The sequence below is a fragment of the Odontesthes bonariensis genome, chromosome 12 (genome assembly GCF_027942865.1).
Source record: "Odontesthes bonariensis isolate fOdoBon6 chromosome 12, fOdoBon6.hap1, whole genome shotgun sequence".
In the NCBI taxonomy this organism is placed as follows: domain Eukaryota; kingdom Metazoa; phylum Chordata; class Actinopteri; order Atheriniformes; family Atherinopsidae; genus Odontesthes; species Odontesthes bonariensis.
Window position 1 is genome coordinate 19,240,715 of NC_134517.1, and position 18,359 is coordinate 19,259,073.

General features: G+C 44.8%; 2 protein-coding genes across 5 annotated transcripts in view; one reads left to right on the forward strand and one right to left on the reverse strand.

Annotated features, from left to right (window-relative positions):
- The first annotated feature begins 165 nt into the window (after nt 1–165).
- acp6 (acid phosphatase 6, lysophosphatidic) lies at nt 166–7,536 on the forward strand. The gene is made up of 11 exons (XM_075479490.1): nt 166–248; nt 1,296–1,521; nt 1,640–1,768; nt 3,069–3,199; nt 3,295–3,374; nt 3,479–3,566; nt 3,723–3,855; nt 5,606–5,706; nt 5,829–5,921; nt 6,012–6,177; nt 6,264–7,536. Exons 2-11 carry the CDS (start codon nt 1,303–1,305, stop codon nt 6,396–6,398), a joined length of 1,275 nt encoding a protein of 424 aa, XP_075335605.1. The 5' UTR covers nt 166–248; nt 1,296–1,302; the 3' UTR covers nt 6,399–7,536.
- Nucleotides 7,537–8,525: 989 nt separating this feature from the next.
- bcl9 (BCL9 transcription coactivator) overlaps nt 8,526–18,359 on the reverse strand; it is a 30,042-nt gene continuing 20,208 nt past the window's right edge. For all 4 annotated transcript variants that reach the window (XM_075479495.1, XM_075479497.1, XM_075479496.1 and 1 more), the window contains 7 exons: nt 15,374–15,687; nt 14,938–15,045; nt 14,610–14,796; nt 14,229–14,322; nt 11,944–14,116; nt 11,100–11,372; nt 8,526–10,971 (listed from right to left, as the gene is read on the reverse strand). In XM_075479495.1, coding sequence (XP_075335610.1) covers nt 9,935–10,971; nt 11,100–11,372; nt 11,944–14,116; nt 14,229–14,322; nt 14,610–14,796; nt 14,938–15,045; nt 15,374–15,687 — 4,186 coding nt within the window. In that variant the 3' untranslated portion in view covers nt 8,526–9,934. The remainder of the gene's footprint in view (nt 10,972–11,099; nt 11,373–11,943; nt 14,117–14,228; nt 14,323–14,609; nt 14,797–14,937; nt 15,046–15,373; nt 15,688–18,359) is intronic.

The window sequence follows — 18,359 nt, forward strand, 5'->3', positions numbered from 1 at the left end:
GCCACCACCACAAAACATGAACAAAAAAGAAGAGCAACCCGACGCGGTGACGTGAATATAGGGAAATGTAGTCTCATATGTGCCTGTGTCTCCCTTACTGTCACAGTGAAATGGCATATTCTTGCCTACAGTTCCCGACACCATGTCCAAACGAGCCGGTGTCGAGACTTATCGACTGACAAGTGAAGCTGGGTTTTCTGTCGAAGGTGGCTTCTCATTTATCTCCCGTTAAGAAAAAAAAAAAAAAGGTAAGTCGTAACACCTGAGCTGTCAGCGAGCTTCATGTTTTTGCGGCGCGGCCAGCGGGTTTTACAGCGGAGACGTAGGTTAGGCTTCGTGTCATCATGCTGTGTTGCAGCGTAACAGTTCAGAAAGAGTTAACGTACCTGTGTGCTCAGGTTTCGTAACGTACCTCAGACGGCGGAGAGTTTGTGTGGTAACATAGTCAGTCGGATAACTCGGGTTAGCTGCAGTGGAAGTAGTAACAATCTTACACCACACCAGTGGTTAGAATCGGCTTATGTAAATGTTTAACGAGCAAACGTGACGTCCTCTGGAGAGGTCGCTACCCCTTTGCTACATGCGGACTTCCCATGTGTTTGCCTTCAGGTTCCAAACCTATAAAAACCTCAAGTATTCTTAAAAAAGGAGGATAATGAGTCATAGTGTGTTAAGGGGTATTTACATTATAACACTCTTGGAGTCGGTAAACTCATTTACTGCATTAACTTTATCATCAGTGGGTTAGCTGCCACAACTGGAAGTAAAGCCGGAACTGCTGCTTTTATAATAATTAGATTTTTTTTTAAAATCGTTTTAATCGGGTAAGCTTTTCCTGTTAGATTACTGAAAGCTGTCTCTCTGTTTTGCAGTGGTGAGGTGACTAGCTCCAGCTTTTTACTCAGTTTACAAAGTTAGAAAATGAACTCAAAATTGACTGCAAATTGTGTAAATTATTTGAATTGAATTATCCCCAAAGTGATGGAGAGAAAAAGGAGTGGTAGCATATATCTCATTTATCGTATCCATCTTTTCTTGTGTTGTGTGGAGTTCAGGAAGCAACCGGCGTCTTTTGAGATATTTTATTTTTATATTTTGTTGCAATCAGGTATCAAGCTACAGTTCCCCATACAGACTGATAGCTCTGTTCCTGTTCAATAAAAGCCATAAATTATCCAGACATTTGTCCTTTCACGGTCCTAAAGCATAGCTCGCCCTTGGGACAAAATGAAAAATTCAAACCTTGTCATTTTATTGCATTATGAGAGCGTACATGGATGTTGTTTTGTTTACAGCTCAGCCATGAGGAATCTTTTGGGCAAAGCAGGTCTGTTGGGATCTGTGTCGGTAGCTTTCGGCTCAATACTGTGGTCACAACAGAAGACCGAATCGGACCTGGTCCCTTCGGATCCCAGCCCCGCTGACTCAAACTCAAGTTCCTCCTATGAGCTCAAACTGGTCCAAGTCTTATTCCGGCACGGTGCTCGAACGCCGCTGAAGACCATACCTGACGTGATGGAGGTAAAACCTTGCTTGTCACCTTCTCATTTGGTACCCGTGTCCGTAGAAGAAGTGGTAGTATTGTCATGCGCAATCTCTGTTAAGAAAATTTGGTCTGAACCTGTTGGTCTCATCAAAGGCCCAGTGGGTCCCTTCACTCTTGGAGCCTCCGCCCCATACCCACATCGACTACGTGGTGACGGATCTTCAGGGTGGACCCAGGCCTCCAGCTCCTGTGGAGGACAGCTACCGAAAGAACATACTGACTGTGAGTAGGTGCACCTTGCGTTGCTGAATGGCACTGCGTGATTTCTGCATCAAAATCAGTTTTGACATTCACGTGCAGGTTAGTCACATCATATGTCACGCAGTGCAAATCAACCCAAACATGTCAAGCTACCACTTTCTAGATATTTGATAAACATTTATCCCTCAAAGAGCCCGTCCGAAGCATGCTTTTTTAACAGATTATAACTAAATGACTTGCAGACTATGCATGCATACATTAGAAATGCTGAAAAGGCAAATTTGCTGGCTGTACCTGCTGCCGTTCTCGCAATTTGTGCCACCACCTGCTCTGCGTCATTAGAGGATATTCTGTCTCTTCTGCTGATAGATCTCCACCCAGAATGAGAGCTTCTCTGCAGCCTTCTTCACAGGAGTCAGACATGAAGCTGAGAAAGATTACAGCACCGCTGTGAGCCTCAGAACAGTCTCGCTCAGCGTAACGATAGCGCTCGCTCCTTAGCTGGATGAACAGGAACAATAAATATTGCAACGTCGTGGTTCTTTTTCCCGGTGTTGTGCAGCCTCGGTGTTGAACGCAGGGTGACAGCAAATTAGCTAAAGGAACAAAGTCAGCCACATGTACCAACTTGTCCAGCTGCCTCACTGTGAAACGTTTTGTGAGAAGTAAATGGACGACTACATGCAAAAATAGATTAAAAAAAAAATTATCAAACTATATTTGTCATGTTTTGATGCAGCAAAGTCGCTTTTAACTGAAACCACAGCTCAGTAAAGGCCGCAGAAATTTGGGGCAACCTTAAAAAAAAAAAAGTGTCAAAAATAATGTCATTCCACTCAGGTGTACCTGTGCTGACATTTGGCATGTGTCTTTTTAACGTCGGCCATGATGAAGGACATGTCGTATATGTTGTGAGCTGCCTTTGCAGTGAAGGTTCGACTTTGTGATCCCTTTTCACGCCCCCTATCGATTCATTAGTTCAGTTAGTATTCCTCCCTCTAGTGGCTAAATTAGGTCCCTGCAGATGTAACTGAGCTGGGGGTCATTCAATTACCTCCTCTCTGTAATGCGGCCGAACTGTACTCAGAGCTTCCCAGTGATGTAATGGCCTGTTTGCCGGCCATGGAAATATCACTCTCCTGTGACGAGTTAGCTGCTTGGGTATGTTTAAACCCAATGCATCTGGCTTAGAAAACTAAATCCCACAGCATGGACCTCGGCCATGTACACATTCAGCTGGGATTCCTGAATGCAATCGCAGGTGTGTGTCTGCTGGCCATATTTGTGTGTATGACTGGATTTTGTGTGTTGCACTTGGCAGGGAGGCACATTCCCCGGTCAGCTAACCACACTGGGCATGCAGCAGCTGTACGAGTTGGGCAAGAGGTTAAGGAGGAGATACATCGAGGAGAGTCCCTTCCTTAACGCCACTTATACCCCTGATGAGGTCTAGTAAGTGTTGCACATCATGCAAATTGGGTTTACGAGTTAATGTGTTACCATTATAGAGCTGGCTGCCTTCCATGACCTGTTTTTCCCATTTTCAGTGTGCGCTCCACTAACATTGTGAGGACCATTGAATCTGCCAAGTGCCTGGTAGCAGGCCTCTTCCAGCAAAAGCAAAAAGGTAGTGCAGAAATCCATGTGTGTGTGGTGTTATTTGTCCTATTCATCATCTTACCTCAAGTTTTTGTTTCTTTTGGGGGGGTCCATTTTCTCCACTTCTTGAAGAAATTGTGCCTATCTTAACAACGGAGGCAGAGTCTGAAATTCTGTATCCTAACTATCACGGATGCAAGCTTCTCAAAACCCTCGGCAGGTATGTGAAATATATCCTCCCACCAGCCACTGGCAAGCATAAACTGGAATCCAGAATAATGGGCTGAGCGGAATTCTAAGCAGAGTTGAGATGCCTATGACAGGTTGTCATGGCGTATCTGTGTTTTGTGGCTGACACTGTGTGTGTTCTTTGCAGCCACCGCTGGGCAGAGTCGGCCACTCTGCCAGACATCGCTGCAGACCTGCAGAGCATCCAGAGTGCACTGGGGATCGCTGCTCACCAGCACGTCGACTTCATCCTCATTAGGGATGACATGGTTGCCAGAGAGGTGACTGTGTGATCCATATGAATTTTCTTTTCTTTTTTCTCTTGTTAGGCCTCAGCACAAGCTATCAGAATATATACAGTCATTATAAAGACTTAGCCCAGCAAACCCACAAGCTGCTGGTTATGTTGTACGAACGCAAAACGTTTCAAAGTGTTTGGCCAAGCTAAAAGACAGACTGAGGTAAAACCGAGGTGGCCGGTTGTGGCCAATAAGTCCAAAATATCACCATTTTCGCCAAGATTTGGGTTTCATACCCAAGTTTCTAGAATCCTGTTCGCCAACATAGTCATCTCAAATCAGGGATGACCACATCCGTACCTCGAGGGCCGCTGTCCTGCAGGTTTTAGATGTTTCCCTGCTTCAACAAACCTGATTCAGATGAAATGGATCTCTTCAAAATATTGTTCTGCACAAGCCTGCTAATGATGCTTTGATCTGAATCAGGTGTGTTGAAGCAGGGAAATGTCTAAAACCTGCAGTACAGCGGCCCTCGAGGACCGACTTTGGACATCCCTGTCTTAAATGATCGTTGTGCTTGCTGATGACCAGATTCAAATTTGATTTCATAACAAGTCCATTTCTCCAGTTCCTGGAACTGCATTTTCCAAAGTTTTTTTTTTTTTTTTCTTTTTTAGCCCTTAGCTTTACAATCTCCTCTCCCTGCCTACACCTGACTTTAATACAGACATTTGTAACACTCCATTCTACATTAATTGCATGAAGAGGGTCATTGTAATCACTTTTGTTTTACATTTTTTATTTTATTTTACTGTAAGGGTGTTAAAATATCCAAAAGGTACACAATGCTGAATGGGAGAATATCTGTATGGGTGCGCCAGTGTATCCTTTGACGATAAACTTTAATGTGTTTGAATCGGCTTGAAAATGAGCAAGTGCATCATCAAAGATGAGGCACTGCTGTTTTAGAGGCTGGATATGTAGATGTCCAACACTTTGATGTGGGGTCTATGTGTCACAATTGGTATATAAGACTTAATTTCCTCCTTTCAAGCATGTTCAAATGGGGAAAATTGGTGTGAAAATGGGAAAATTGGTGCTGAGTTAGTGTTGGAAGTCGCAGGCACGCTGCAACCAGGCTTGTTTCAGCTTGCAGTGAAAATTGTAACTTTGTACTTCAGTTTGTGTATGAAGAGCACCTTTGCACAGCGTGATATTTGATTTAGGACCTTGCGTCTGCTTGTTGGTCTTATTGTAGAGAGGAAGTGTGCCATTTCAAAACACTTAAGTCAGCGGGCTGCTTGGCTGTTTCAAGATTCATTTGATTTATTTTTATTTTTTCAGGCATTTTCATAAAATCCACAAGTAGCTGTCCATGCGACACATCTCCATTTGGAGAAGTGTTCTTTGATAAGCTCAATACTCAGGCTTTAGATAATGATACTAATCGAGTAAATTGTTTTTGGTTTTGTAATTCTGCTATCGACTACGTCTGCACAGTGCGAGCATCTCGCACTCCCTGTGATCTGTTGCATTCTAAGGGGGTTGGGAACTGCAGCTTTAAGCCACACTTTAAGATACAGTGTTTTTTTGTTTTTTTTAACTCAAATTGGGTTATCTTGTAAACGTTTTGGTACTGATAACCTATTTCCTGTAAGTTGTGGACGGGATACCCAGCCACCATGTAATGAGGATCTAAGAAAAAAAAAAAAAAAAAAAAGCCGAAACCGTCGTCATGTCAGAAGTTTCCTCTTGAGGTTCTCAGCTCTGACGGGTTTCTTCACATCAACAGACGCACGGCCTCCCTTGCCCACCAGCGCTGGACTCCTGGAGGAATAAAGTGGAACAGAGAGCTGTGGACATGATGTGCCATGTCTTTGAACCCAGCAAGAGGTTAGACTAAACAAGCTCACCTGAGGAGGCAGCTTTTAAAAGGCTAGATTCAGTCACTTTTCTGTCACCTCTGCATCGACTTCGACAGGTCGTCCTTAATTCCTCTGTTGCATCTGTGGCAGGGAAAACTTGCAGCTTTGTGTCGGACCCCTCCTGCACACACTGATAAACAACATTGAAGAGAAACTACAGGGCAGCTCGTCAGAACCAGACAGGTTGGACTCCTCAGAACTCCTAGTTCTTACACAGACCTAAATCTTTATCAGCCTTTAAGACGTTTACCTTTGAAATACTCTTTCAAACAGGAAGCTGTTTCTTTACTCTGCGCACGACACCACTCTGATACCCTGTCTCATGGCTCTGGGAATTTTTGATATGATATGGCCACCATACGCCGCCGATATCACTGTGGAGCTGCACCAAAAGCGTCAGACCAGCGAGGCCTTTGTTAAAGTCTCGTACATCGGCCAGGTAAGGGGGTGACACTGTTTCACTGTTTATCTAAACAATAGCCCGTTTTTACCGTCTTTAATTCCAAGTTGCTTTTCTTTCTATAGGATCAACTTATACCAGGTTGCAGTGGAGTCTACTGCCCGCTGCAGGAGTTCAAAAAGGTCCTCTCTGCATACACGCTGAGCTCTGAACTCTACCGTTCCCTTTGTAACCGCACAGAAGGCTTGACTGAGCCCTGAGCACTTGGCACACAAACAGCGCTACCCATAATATTACACTCCAACAGACAGCTAACATCTCACTTCATCCTGCCACCATAAAGTCACTAAACAGGACTTTATGTACCACAACAGAATGATGAAACTTGTTGATCTGTCAGCATTGCATCAATTGATTTCATCTTTCTTTAACCATGATAAATACAGGTAAGTTCACTTTGTGTGGAACAGGTGCACAGGTGTGTATTTGCATACATCCTTGAATTTTGTTTGACTAAATTATTCAGATGGAAATGCCTTTCATTTCTTTCTTTTTTTCCTCCCCCCCACAAACACTTTAATTTTTAAGGTGGGGTAAGTAAAGCAGCACCTAGACATAGTAAGGTAACTCACAAAAGGAGCAAGTTGTGCTCATTTGGAGCCAATTCAACCTGCGGACTGATACCAACTTATTTTAGTGATTATTTACAGCAACAGGGAAAAGGTATACAATGTGTGAAAGTGTTAAAATAAACCCATAATCAGTCTGTTTGAGGGACCCAGTAAAATGCTGTTGCTTATGTTTTTAATTTTTGGAGATTAAGCTTTTAAGGAGAGCAATTTACCAAATCAGGATTTGCCCACACATAAATTACAGTATAAAAAGTGTTGGTTTTGTGCTTTTGAAAATCTCTTGACACATGTATTATCAGCCGTCTCGCTGAATGAACCTTTGCTGTAGTGAAATCTTACGCCGTCATCGGGACATCTTTAACACGTGTTGAATCTATGTCTGAATGCTGATGCGGTTATTCTGCCAAACTGTTCAAGCTCACAACCAAATCTTATTCCTTTCCTTTCTCAGGGTAATTTTCTAGCATTTCATGTGGTTGCATCTACTGTTTATCATCAAAGATGTGTGCAGAAAGTGGATTAGTACACGAACAGCTTAAAAGAAACCATGTAAAACCTTCACAGCTGGAACAGGAGTAATTCTGCAGTACTACATGTCAAGTTACACTGGATCGCCCTCTTGTATGAATACTTGCATTAAAAGTTTGTAAGAGGGAAAGTCTTGCAATTACACACCTTCATCAGTGGGAGTTTCTGATAACATGCTGTTTAAGATGTAAAAGATATGGTTTGGATCTGCGAGACATAAACACAGAATTTCATCGTGTCTGTTTTTTTTTCTTTTTGGCGCACATCACTCGAGGCCGAGTCTTAAAGGGATAGTTCGCCTCTTTTGACATGAAGCTGTATGACATCCCATACTAGCAATATCGTTTATGAACATTAGACTTACCTCCCCACTGCGTCCTGTGAGCCGAGTTCCAGCCTCGTTTTGGCGTTGACGAAGGTAGTCCGGCTAGTTGGCTGGGGTGTAAAAAAATGAAGCGTTTTGCTTCTCAAAACAATATGCGTTCGAAAGAGTAATACATTTGCATCACTAAATCGTTCTCCAGGAAAAAGTCAGACCTCACAATTGCTTGGCACTATTTTCTATCCCTTCGTATCACTGCGTGCTGTGTAGACCGAAGTGCAGACCGAGCAGTCCCCTGCTTCCGAGCAGTAAACACCGTAGCAGGTGCGGCTGTCGGCAGGTGGCAGCACGCAGTGATACGAAGGGATAGAAAATAGTGCCAAGCGATTGTGAGGTCTGACTGTATATTGTTTTAAGAAGCAAAACGCTTTATTTTTTTTACACCCCAGTCAACTAGCCAGACTACCTTTGTCAACGCCAAAACGAGGCTGGAACCCGGCTCACAGTACGCAGTGGGGGGTAAGAAAATGTCCATAAACGATATTGCTAGTATGAGATGTCATACAGCTTCATGTTAAAAGAGGCGAACTATCCCTTTAACATCGACAGACAAGCACAACACGCTCAGTAGCATCCAAATGCATCGACATGCTCGCATCTATTTTGGAAGTGTGATGTTCTCTGAAAATAGTTCTCACCGAGTACCTAAAGATAAAGCGTCAGCTTATCCGCGCTGGTGCTGCTCAATGACTGACTCTCCTGGTAGCTGAATGTTGAGGAGCTGGTTTGACGTATAGAGAGACAGAGACTGCACCTAGTCCACATAACTGAACAAATGTGAACAATCAAGACCCACATGAACAAGTGCGCGCGCACGCACACACACACACACTCCATAGACAACATTTATATACCAAAACAATATCTTTTATTTGTAGTCCATCACCACAGCCCTGGTAGGCTATTCTGCACCAAAGCCAATGGAGAAACACATGACAAGCTTATACAATAGAGAAAAGAGAGGAAGTCAACTGGATGGTAAGCAGTACGTGTTTACATTTCTGTGTCTCCCGCTGGACACCACATCTGCTTTACTAAATGTTACCAGATCTACCTAGCTCTAATTCTATAACACCTGGCAAATCTGCTCTTGCATTCAGCCACTCCTGTTCCATTCTGCGGACCATCGGGGGAGGGAGGGGGGGTTTATTGCTGTGGGAATGATTATTACCCAGAGTCAACAAGAGTCAAAACAAAACAGGAACACAACAGGAACAAGAAGAACACACATAGCACATCTGGGTATTAGCAATAGTTTTCATGTTGGCGAAATTCGAATCCTGAAAGTTTTGGAGCACAAAGTCGAATTTCACCCCCAACTCAAAACGGACTGGAGTTGATAGTGGTGCTGCAAAGCTGCCAGGATCCTCACACTGAATGTGTTGCTCTCAATGGTTAAAAAATAGAGAAAGAAGACGCTTTCTGCAGATGGTCCATTGTTTGTGCTTTTTTTTTTTAATAATACTATTATTTTAATGAGGTCATAGTTTGGTTTGTTATACACTGGAGTTACAAAGGAAATTAAAATAGACTAAAATTTGAATAGCCCACCAATGGTAAACAGTACAGTATTTTTAGGGGGCATTCCTCCCCCAATGAAAGTTGGGTAAGAGGAGTTGAGAGGTCACTGATAGAATGCCTATACATACAGACACATACATCCATACCACACTAACATACAACCTGCCAAGCACACAAACACACTCTCACGTATATACTGTACAGAAACAGTCAAAACAATGGAGCGAGACAAGATGGATTTCCACTAAAGTCTTCACAAAGCACAAATTCTTCCTCCTCCTTTCTCTTGTTCCACACCACTTTCGTGACAAATTAGTTTTTTGTTTTTTTTTAAATTTGAAAAAAGTAGACATATACTGTAGCATCTCCACGCTGACTTTTAGTTAGGTTGATTTCTCTTTGTTGTCGAAGTCATCTTTATAGTCAGATAATCAAAAAACACATGAACAGTTCTGCGAAATTGATACACAACAATCCCATACATTCTGCAGTTCATGAGTCAAAATTAAATGTTCGTGTGGCAAACTCCAGTCTGGGCCTGTCAGAGTCTCCATTGGAATAACTCCCACAAGACATTACTAGGTGATAGGTTGGCCTCAGCATGTTCATTTTCTGGGCACACCCTCATATTATATCTCATTTACTTGAGTCCATTAGTTTTCTGAATACTCGCTGCACTCCATCATCCTTGCGTATTGTCCAAGAACATTCTAGTTACAAGGTCTCTGTTGGATTAGAACATTCCAGGGCCTGGACTAAATCCCATGTCCATGTCACGTGGCCTCATCTGACCCCCCATCATCATTGTCTGCTGTGGGGGACCACCCATGCCCTGCAGTGACATCATCATGTTAGGTGACCCGCCGGGGCCTGGATGAGCCATTTGTCTCCCCTGCATCATCCCCCCTGGACCCCCCGGAGACATCATCCGGTGCTGAGGACCCATCATACCTTGGCCCATGAATCCTGGTGGCCGCATGGGATTGTGGCCAGGGTTACCCATTGGCATGTCTTGGGGGCCCATTCCCCCACCAGGCCCGCCTGACATCCCTCCCATCCCTTGCATGGGCATACCCATCCTTGGTGGACCATCGCCCATCATGCCCTGCATGGGAAAGCCAGAGGGGTGTGGTGGTTTTACCCCAGGGTTGTCTCCTCCTCGGGGGAAATATGACAGAGTCTGGCTGGGCTTCTCTGAAGGAATTATCCTGGACAGATCAAATTCAGGAATGCCAGAAGCTCCCGGCCGCATCACTTCATGAAGGTCTGCATCACTGAATCCACCTTGCATGTTGTTAAACTCTGGCCCACCAGGGGTGTTGGGCTTGCACATGCCACCATCACCCCCTCCCCCATGAGGCATGTTCCCCATCCGTCCTCCCATAGGTCCTCCCTCACCCTGGAAGGCCATAGGATGACCAGGGAAACCTTGGGGGCCGGGACCATTGTGCGGGGAGAAAGGGCCTTGCTGAGACGGGGACTGGGTGAGGGGGTATCCCTGGCCTCGGTGAGGGTAACCCATGCGTCCCTGGGGCATCATTTGAGGGTTTGCCATACCAGGGTCTTGAGGATTTGGTGGCATCATCATGCCATGAGACATCATGCCTGGGCCCATATTAGGCGTGTTGGGAGAGGGCATCTGTGGAGGCATGCCGTGGGAGAGAGGCTGAGATCCCACTGGATTCATACCCAGAGGGCTGAGGGCAGGCATGGATCCAGGGTTCCCAGGTCCCATCATGCGTGGATTGCCCTGGTGATTCATAGCCATACCTATAAGCAAAGAAAAAGTGATATTCAACACAAGCATTTGTGAAGAAGATTTACAGAAAGAAACCCAGTACAGTGGAATTAAAACTACAAATTAAACAAAAACCAACTAGACATTTCAGATGTCTTACCGTTATTGTTCACCGAAGGCAGGTTGGGAGAGCGAGCCGGAGGCGAGTCATCATCCGAGCTAGCAACAGTCTTTATGGCATCATGGTAAAGGGGGGTGGAGCTGGGCATTGCAAATTTGGACATGCGTGACATCATGATGGAGAGAGGGTTCTGGGATAGTGTTGGTTCAGGAGGTATGGTGTACGGGCTGCCAGATGGGTGATTGCCAGGGAGGGACATGGGGCCAGATGGAGCCCCTGATGAAGGAGGTGCTGAGGGAGGACCATTCCCACCTATAAGATGGAATAATGACAAAAAGTTGACATAATAAAGAAATGTACTACCTAGAAGAATAATGTTTAACCTGCTCTTGACTTTATTTAAATAAGTGAATAATTATAAAAAGCCATAATAATCACACACACCGGTCATGTGTTTGGACACAACCACCCAATCATTTTTAAGCGGTAGGTGTGTCCAGACTTTGGACTTGAACCGTGTACAGCTTAACCTCAGAGTGGTTATCTGGCCACAAGAGGGAGCCACTGGACCATAACCAACCCCACCCCACATACAGATGTGTTAAATGAGAGATGCACCTTTTACAATTTATATTTTGAGTTTCTTATTTTGTTTTTAATTTTTTGCGGGATTAAAAATAAAATCAGTCAAAGTGAAATCTTTTATAGTTAATAAACAAGCACCGGCACAAGTGATTACAATTAAAGAAAAAAAAAAAAAGACCAAACCAAGAAATCCACATTATAGCTAAAAACAATTTCATAAAACATGACCTGTATAACAGTATTGAAAGTGAAAACCAAGGCCAATGCTTATGATCACCAAAATGGAAGATGTACGTACCCTGCTCCATGCCCCCCATCATGTTTGGTGAGGTGATGCTGAGTGGAGGCTTGCCACCCTGAGGCGGCACTCCTGGACTCTGCATGGGTGGCTTTGGTGAGGAGGCCCAACCTGGAGAAGGGTTGGGTAGAGAAGGAGACCTCAGATGAACAGGAGAGGCACCTGCTGATCCCAACATGGAGTGGGGAGACTTCATTGGTGCAGAAGATGGAGGAGCTGGAGGAGCATTGGAGCCTGTAGGACCAGTGAGCATGCCAGCCAGTTGGGACGGTGTTTGAGGAGATTTAAGGTTTCCAGAGGGAGAACCCATCATTGGAGACTGCACTTGCCTCAGAGGAGGGGACTTTAGTGGGTTCACACTGGGGGAATTTCCCCCTCCTGCTTGGACATTCAGTTCTGCTGGCTTACGGCCCCTCTGACCTTGTGCAGGACCACCAGAGGGGAGGTGGTTTATACGCCCATTCCCTCCTGTTGGCGTAGATCTGTGCTCTGGACCAAATGCTTGGTCTACATGTGGACCCCTCATTCCTCCAGGACCCCCTGGGAAGGGACGCCCAGGCCCCATTGGAAAGTCTCCTGATGGTGTCTGGTCTGAGAAGGGAGGAACCTGCATGGGCCTTCCTTGTGGACCCATGTTTTCCATTGGAGGTCCTCCACCACCTCTCATTCTCATAATTTCATCAGGACTCATATTCATTGGCGCATCTCTTAATTTAGACGGGTGCATATGAGGTCCTGGGCCAGGCCCCATGCCAAACTCGGGACCCATTTCCCGGCCACCCATGCCTTGGAGTCTTGAGGACGGACTCATAGGACCATCAACAGGCATTCTGGGAAACATACCCATGCCATTACCAGGTTCCATTACACCTCTTTGGTGTCCCATCATCCTTTGTACGTCCATCATCATCCCAGGAGGGAGACCCTTCTCTCCACCCATTCCTTGGTGGAACATTGCCTCTTGGACTGACTGAGGGTTTGGGAAACGCTCACCACGAGCACCTGGACCAGCAAACATTCCTCCAGGTCCTCCAGGGAAACCTCGTGCTTCTCCCATACGGGGAGGCATGTCATCCGGCCAGCCCATTCCAGGTCTTGGTGGACCCTCCATCTCAGGATTTATCATACCAGAAAAACCAGGCATCCTCTGCATATGTGGAGGCATGCCCCTGGGGCCAGGCCCCATGCCCATTCGCTCTGGCGGGTAGTGCTCTGGACCACCTGGTCCTCCCCACATCTCTCCAGGGCCCATTTGGTAGGGAGGCGGGGGCCCTCGCATCATGCCACGTGGGCCATGGGGGTGCATCATCATGTCTGAAGGAAGTGGTCGGTGTTGCATTTCTTGTTTTTTCCTCTTCTCCTCATAAAACTCCTGTTGTAACTTCAACCAAGCCACCTGTTCTGGGGTCATCTGATCTCCTTCTCCACAGCTGCCTGGTCCTCCCATGTGTGACCCCATTTCATCTTGTGGAAAGGGAGGCATGTCCCTGGGACCATGTGGAGGCCCAAAGGGTGGGCCCTGTGGACGAGGTCCTCCAGGTCCACCTGGTGGTCCAAGACTCTGAGACTGTGCCATCATAGCCTGTAGGGGGCCCTGCTCAGATCTCCGGGGTGCACCATCAGGGACCCCATCATGAGGTCCACCATGGGACTGTGGGGGCCCAGCTTGAGGGGCATCACGGTCATCGGGGAAGAGCATCCGCTGAATGTCTCGCAAGGTCTGCAGGGAGCGCTGGCGATGTTCCAACTGTTCTTGGGAGAGACCCTCTGTGTTTGCCTCCATGTTCAACAGCTCCTGGGCTAGCTGCTGTTGTTGCTGCTGCTGTTGAGGCGTCAGACCCGATCCACCAGAGCCTCCACCCTGCCCTCCTTCAACTGATGTTGGAGGGTTGAGGCCTGCCTCAGGTTGGGTGATGGGAGCCTGATCAACTGGGGCTGTAGTGTTGCTGGGGCTACTGCCTGGAATATTTTTGGATTCCATGCCTGATGAGGATGACCCTTCCTGTGCAAGAACACTGGATTGGCTCCCTTGATTTGAAGGCTGAGATGGTGCTGGCTCTGCCATTCCAGGTAAGGACGGCTTGGATCCGGGCTGGTGGCTTTGATCTTGGGCATGGGACGGAGGCTGCTGTGGGGGCTTGGAGTCATTTCTCTGGATGCCTGACACGTTGTTCTTTGATAGAGAAAAAGAAGTATAGAGTTACAAAACTTTTGATAATAGTAATTTTCTGAGTGATATTTCTCCATTGTACTTGAACATAAAACAAGCTTGTGTTAATCTTTACCAAGAGGTGAGCTTTATCCTTGCTATTGGAGATGTTTTTCATGTGGAAGGCAATGATGTTTTCTGTATGGCCAGTTAGAACTGCATCAGCTGCCCTGAGGACAATAAAATATAGACAGAAATCAGTCACAATAAAGTGCATGTTTGAAAGACATTTAGCTGGATGAATCTTCAATTCCCTGCAGAGTGATAATCTTCCACTATATACTTCCACGAAACAAACATTAACTTGTGAGGATGTACACAGTATCACTTAAAGTGAAAAGTGTTGATAAAGCCACTTAATAACACTACAAAATAGTTTAGAATTAATATCTGTCGAGAAATATTAATAGTAAATACTATTAGTCAATCATGGCTTAGAATCAGTGTGGTTCCTTACTTGTTTGCCATCTCTGTGGTGAAGACATAAACAAGTTTTGATCCTGGTTTTTGGCCACTGGCAGGTTCTGTTGTGGAGCCTTGACCTCCATGTGTATTGTGGGAGGGCGTGGAGGAACGACTGAGTCCGGCATTGGAGGTAGAATGTGTGACAGAGTCTTGGGGCTTCACATCACTGGAGTTACAGTCTAAAGAAAGAGCGACAATAGGAAAGACTTTGGCTTTAAGAGCAGAAAAGGCTTATGGGAAATGGAATTCTACTGTTAGGCTGTCGTTGCGTTTAGGTGATCAGCAATAGGGAAAGCCACACATGCTTTGAACACACTTACTGAAGAATCCTTTGTCATCTTCATCACTTTCTCCCCCAGAGCACCAGTCAGCTCCACTGTACGGCTGCCTCCTCTCTGCCACACACATCCTCTTCACCCTGCTACTATCTGTACAGGCACACACATAACCATCAGTGGACTTGAGTTTATCAGTGAGAGAGACAAGGAGGGACTGTAAAGTACATTTTTCAAGATGTCTGGCTCTTTGTTTCTGTGGATCTTATTCCACAGCTCAGTTTCTCAAAATGTTAGAACCCTGCAAAAAATGTGAAGAAAAACCGACAGCAGTGTTTCGCTAACAATCTACATACAATATCCAATTAAAGTTAGAAAAAAAAAAAGACATCGATTGCTAACATAATCTTGCCTGGGTTCGAAATCATTTAAGGTGGACTGAGGCAAAAAGGAAAACTGTACTGCCAGTGATGGTTCTTACCTTTTTCCTCACTTGTGGGTGTGCCACTATCTGGCTGCTCAAACGACTCCACAGAGTTACTTCTCTCCCTTTTGACTTTCACCTTAGAGCTTGGGCCTGACGTCAGGCCCTGGCCGTTCTTAAGCCCCATTCCCCCTGAAACATTTTGAGACCCTTTGGCGCCCAGGGTTTTGGGGTCACAGGGAGAGGACTGTGATTGGCTGCCGGTGCTCCCTGGTTTACCCGGATTGGGCATTTTAGAGTCCATCTGGGCGGCAGTGGAAGGGGACATAACAGGAGGTGATCGTACCATGGCCTCCGTCTTCGGTTTAGGGCTGAAAGACAGAAAGGACAGATGTAGTATAATTTAAACCGGCTTGAGAGGCAACAGAATGCAAGGACCTCTGAAAACTTTAGCACCTCATTTCCACTCATAGGATAATGGTTGGACGGAGCAAATAAACAAAGTGCACTAGAATTTATTTTAGCTTATCCAGTAATCATACTCTGGAATTGGGCATAAAGCAGCAAACGTGAGGGGATATATAATTAGACATCTGGTTATCAATGAGGTCTGACATCCCCCTGCACCCAATTATAAGTCATACTCTTGTTTCCCAATGAGGTGATAGAAAGAAGTCCAGAAGGAAAATGTGATTGTTTTTTTTTCCCTTCTCTATTACTACCACTAAACACTATGTTGTTATGAAATCCAGCAGTTGGCACAAATGTTTATGAACCCCAAATTAGGTTACTAGTATTGAGAACCCAATACACAGTTAGACCTGGAGCAGACTGCACGGACACAGGCCATCTACAAATGACTGCTGCTTACTAGTTATGAGAGCAGTTCAGGCAAGCAGGACACATCCAACTGGCAGAGAACTCCCTCACCACACCCTCATCTCTTTCTCTCTTCTTCATACACACACAAAAACACTTGTACAAGCAGCGTGAAGCAAATGCCAAAATGTCCAAAAAGTACAGCCACAACCTTGCACACTGTATATATATATATGTATACACACGTGCACACACACACAGTCACACAACTACAAAAAAAAAAAAGAAAGAAAGAAAGAAAAAAAAGGCAAAACCAGAATGTTGGCAGTCCAAACTTCTGTTTCCAGAGACTCCAGAACCATGAGTCAGCAGGGACAACGTCCAAGCCCAGTGTACTCTCTGACCCAAGAACAGCTGGCGATCACAAATTAAGACTGTTCAGGTCAATTAAGCTGAGGAACTAATTTCAGATCCACACTGCACTGGTTCTCAACACCTAATTTGTGAACCATACCGGTAAAGTTAAGCTCTCAGATTTGCGTCAACTTTAACACATGACCAAGACTGATTCGTGACTAGTCAAACGACGTACAAAGACAAATGGTAAAGACAGCTTTTGTTGTGAACACTAAGGATGCATGTGTATCTTTGCCGATATTCGATACCAGTGGCGGCTGCTGACTTTTAAAACAGGGGAAGCCCATATTACGCGTTCAGGGTTGTAGTGGCTCGTGCCATTCCAAAGCAGAAGATAGCAAAGTTAAAAAGAATTAGTTATAACATAGCTGTGTCTTGTATGACAAGTATGCCCAGCAAATACACAGAAAGAAGGTATAGACTTTGAAAATTCACACAGCAAGGCCAAAATCAAGTATGATCGAATCTAAGGCCTGTAAATGACTGGATCTGTGGCTGGATCAGAATCTGTGGAGCATTTTTCTCTGTCATAATGAATACTTAGAGTTTGATGGAGCATAGCCGCCATTGTGACAAAACTACTAGCAAACACGACAAACAAATACACAACAGGAATATGATTGACAAAACTTCTAAACAACAAGGATGTGTTTCTTATTTACAGTGTAATATTTACAAAAGTGTATGTGTGTGAGGATGGAAATGGAAACGATGGGAAATGAGTGAAACTCCGACAGCACTTTCACAGACAACCAGTCTCTTTCGTATCCGCTTTGGGACTGAAGTTCCAGCGTGCTTCTCCCCGCTTAAAAATTCGGCTGCCACAACATCTCTCATGATGGACAAACACTAACTCCAATCATCACAACACAGCCCCTCATATTGACACGCCCATGTCTAATCTACCCCCAGAGACGCCGGGCTGCCTTGGAAGTGATGAGTTTTTGTCCATTTAGCCAATGATGACCAAGAATTGTAGAAAAAAAACTTGACTCTCCCGCCCCCTCCTGAAGCCGGGCAGCCCTCGGCTCGGAAGCCTGGCTGTTAGTGGCGGCTTCATAACATGATTTCCTCAGTGAACAGCGGTGATTTCAGAACAAATCACTTCATTAAGCTGCATTTACTTTCATAACTACATTAAGTTGTAGTTATGAAAGTAAATGCAGTATTGGGCATATCTTGTGTTTTGTGAATAACTGTTTTATCGTCAATTTAACATTAAAGATGTAGCAATTTCGCCAGAGAATGGGAGAGGCTGTCCGGCTTCCCGTGTTGTCTCTGAATAGCCGCGGCTGTTCGATACATATTCCAACAGAAATATATAATCATCAACCCACTTCTGCAGTGGACTTGATATCACATCATTGTTATAGTGATGACCCAAAGTTGATAGCCATGGGGAAAACAGAAAAATAACTTCTATATTCTAAAGATAATTACATTTATTTAAAAAAATATATATATATTCCAATAATTTATCTGCTTAACTTAGTTACCTTTATAACATGCAACATTAAATTTAAATACCATTTCTCAGCAAAACATAACATGCATGCAGACTTTACACTACTTTAACAAGCTTGAATGATATTCTCCCAGCAGCAATCCTAAAATCAGCTGTAACAAGGTCGAATTTAACATATCAGCATGCCTGTGTTGGTTTTTGTCAGAAGCCAACATTTTATTTATTTTTTAAAGCTTTTTACAGCCGATGCCTGTAACATGCTGAGAGCATCGTACGTTCATAGTCAACACTGACAACAGAAAGGTTTTCGATTACTTCTTGGACAGTGCTCAATCTCGAATT

Coding starts and splice junctions, on each gene's coding strand:
- acp6 (XM_075479490.1), top strand. CDS start 1,303: ATGAGGAATCTTTTGGGCAAAGCAGGTCTGTTGGGATCTGTGTCGGTA. Junction 3,856..5,605: donor ATGACATGGTTGCCAGAGAG/GTGACTGTGTGA, acceptor TCACATCAACAG/ACGCACGGCCTCCCTTGCCC. Junction 5,922..6,011: donor AGCTCGTCAGAACCAGACAG/GTTGGACTCCTC, acceptor TCTTTCAAACAG/GAAGCTGTTTCTTTACTCTG.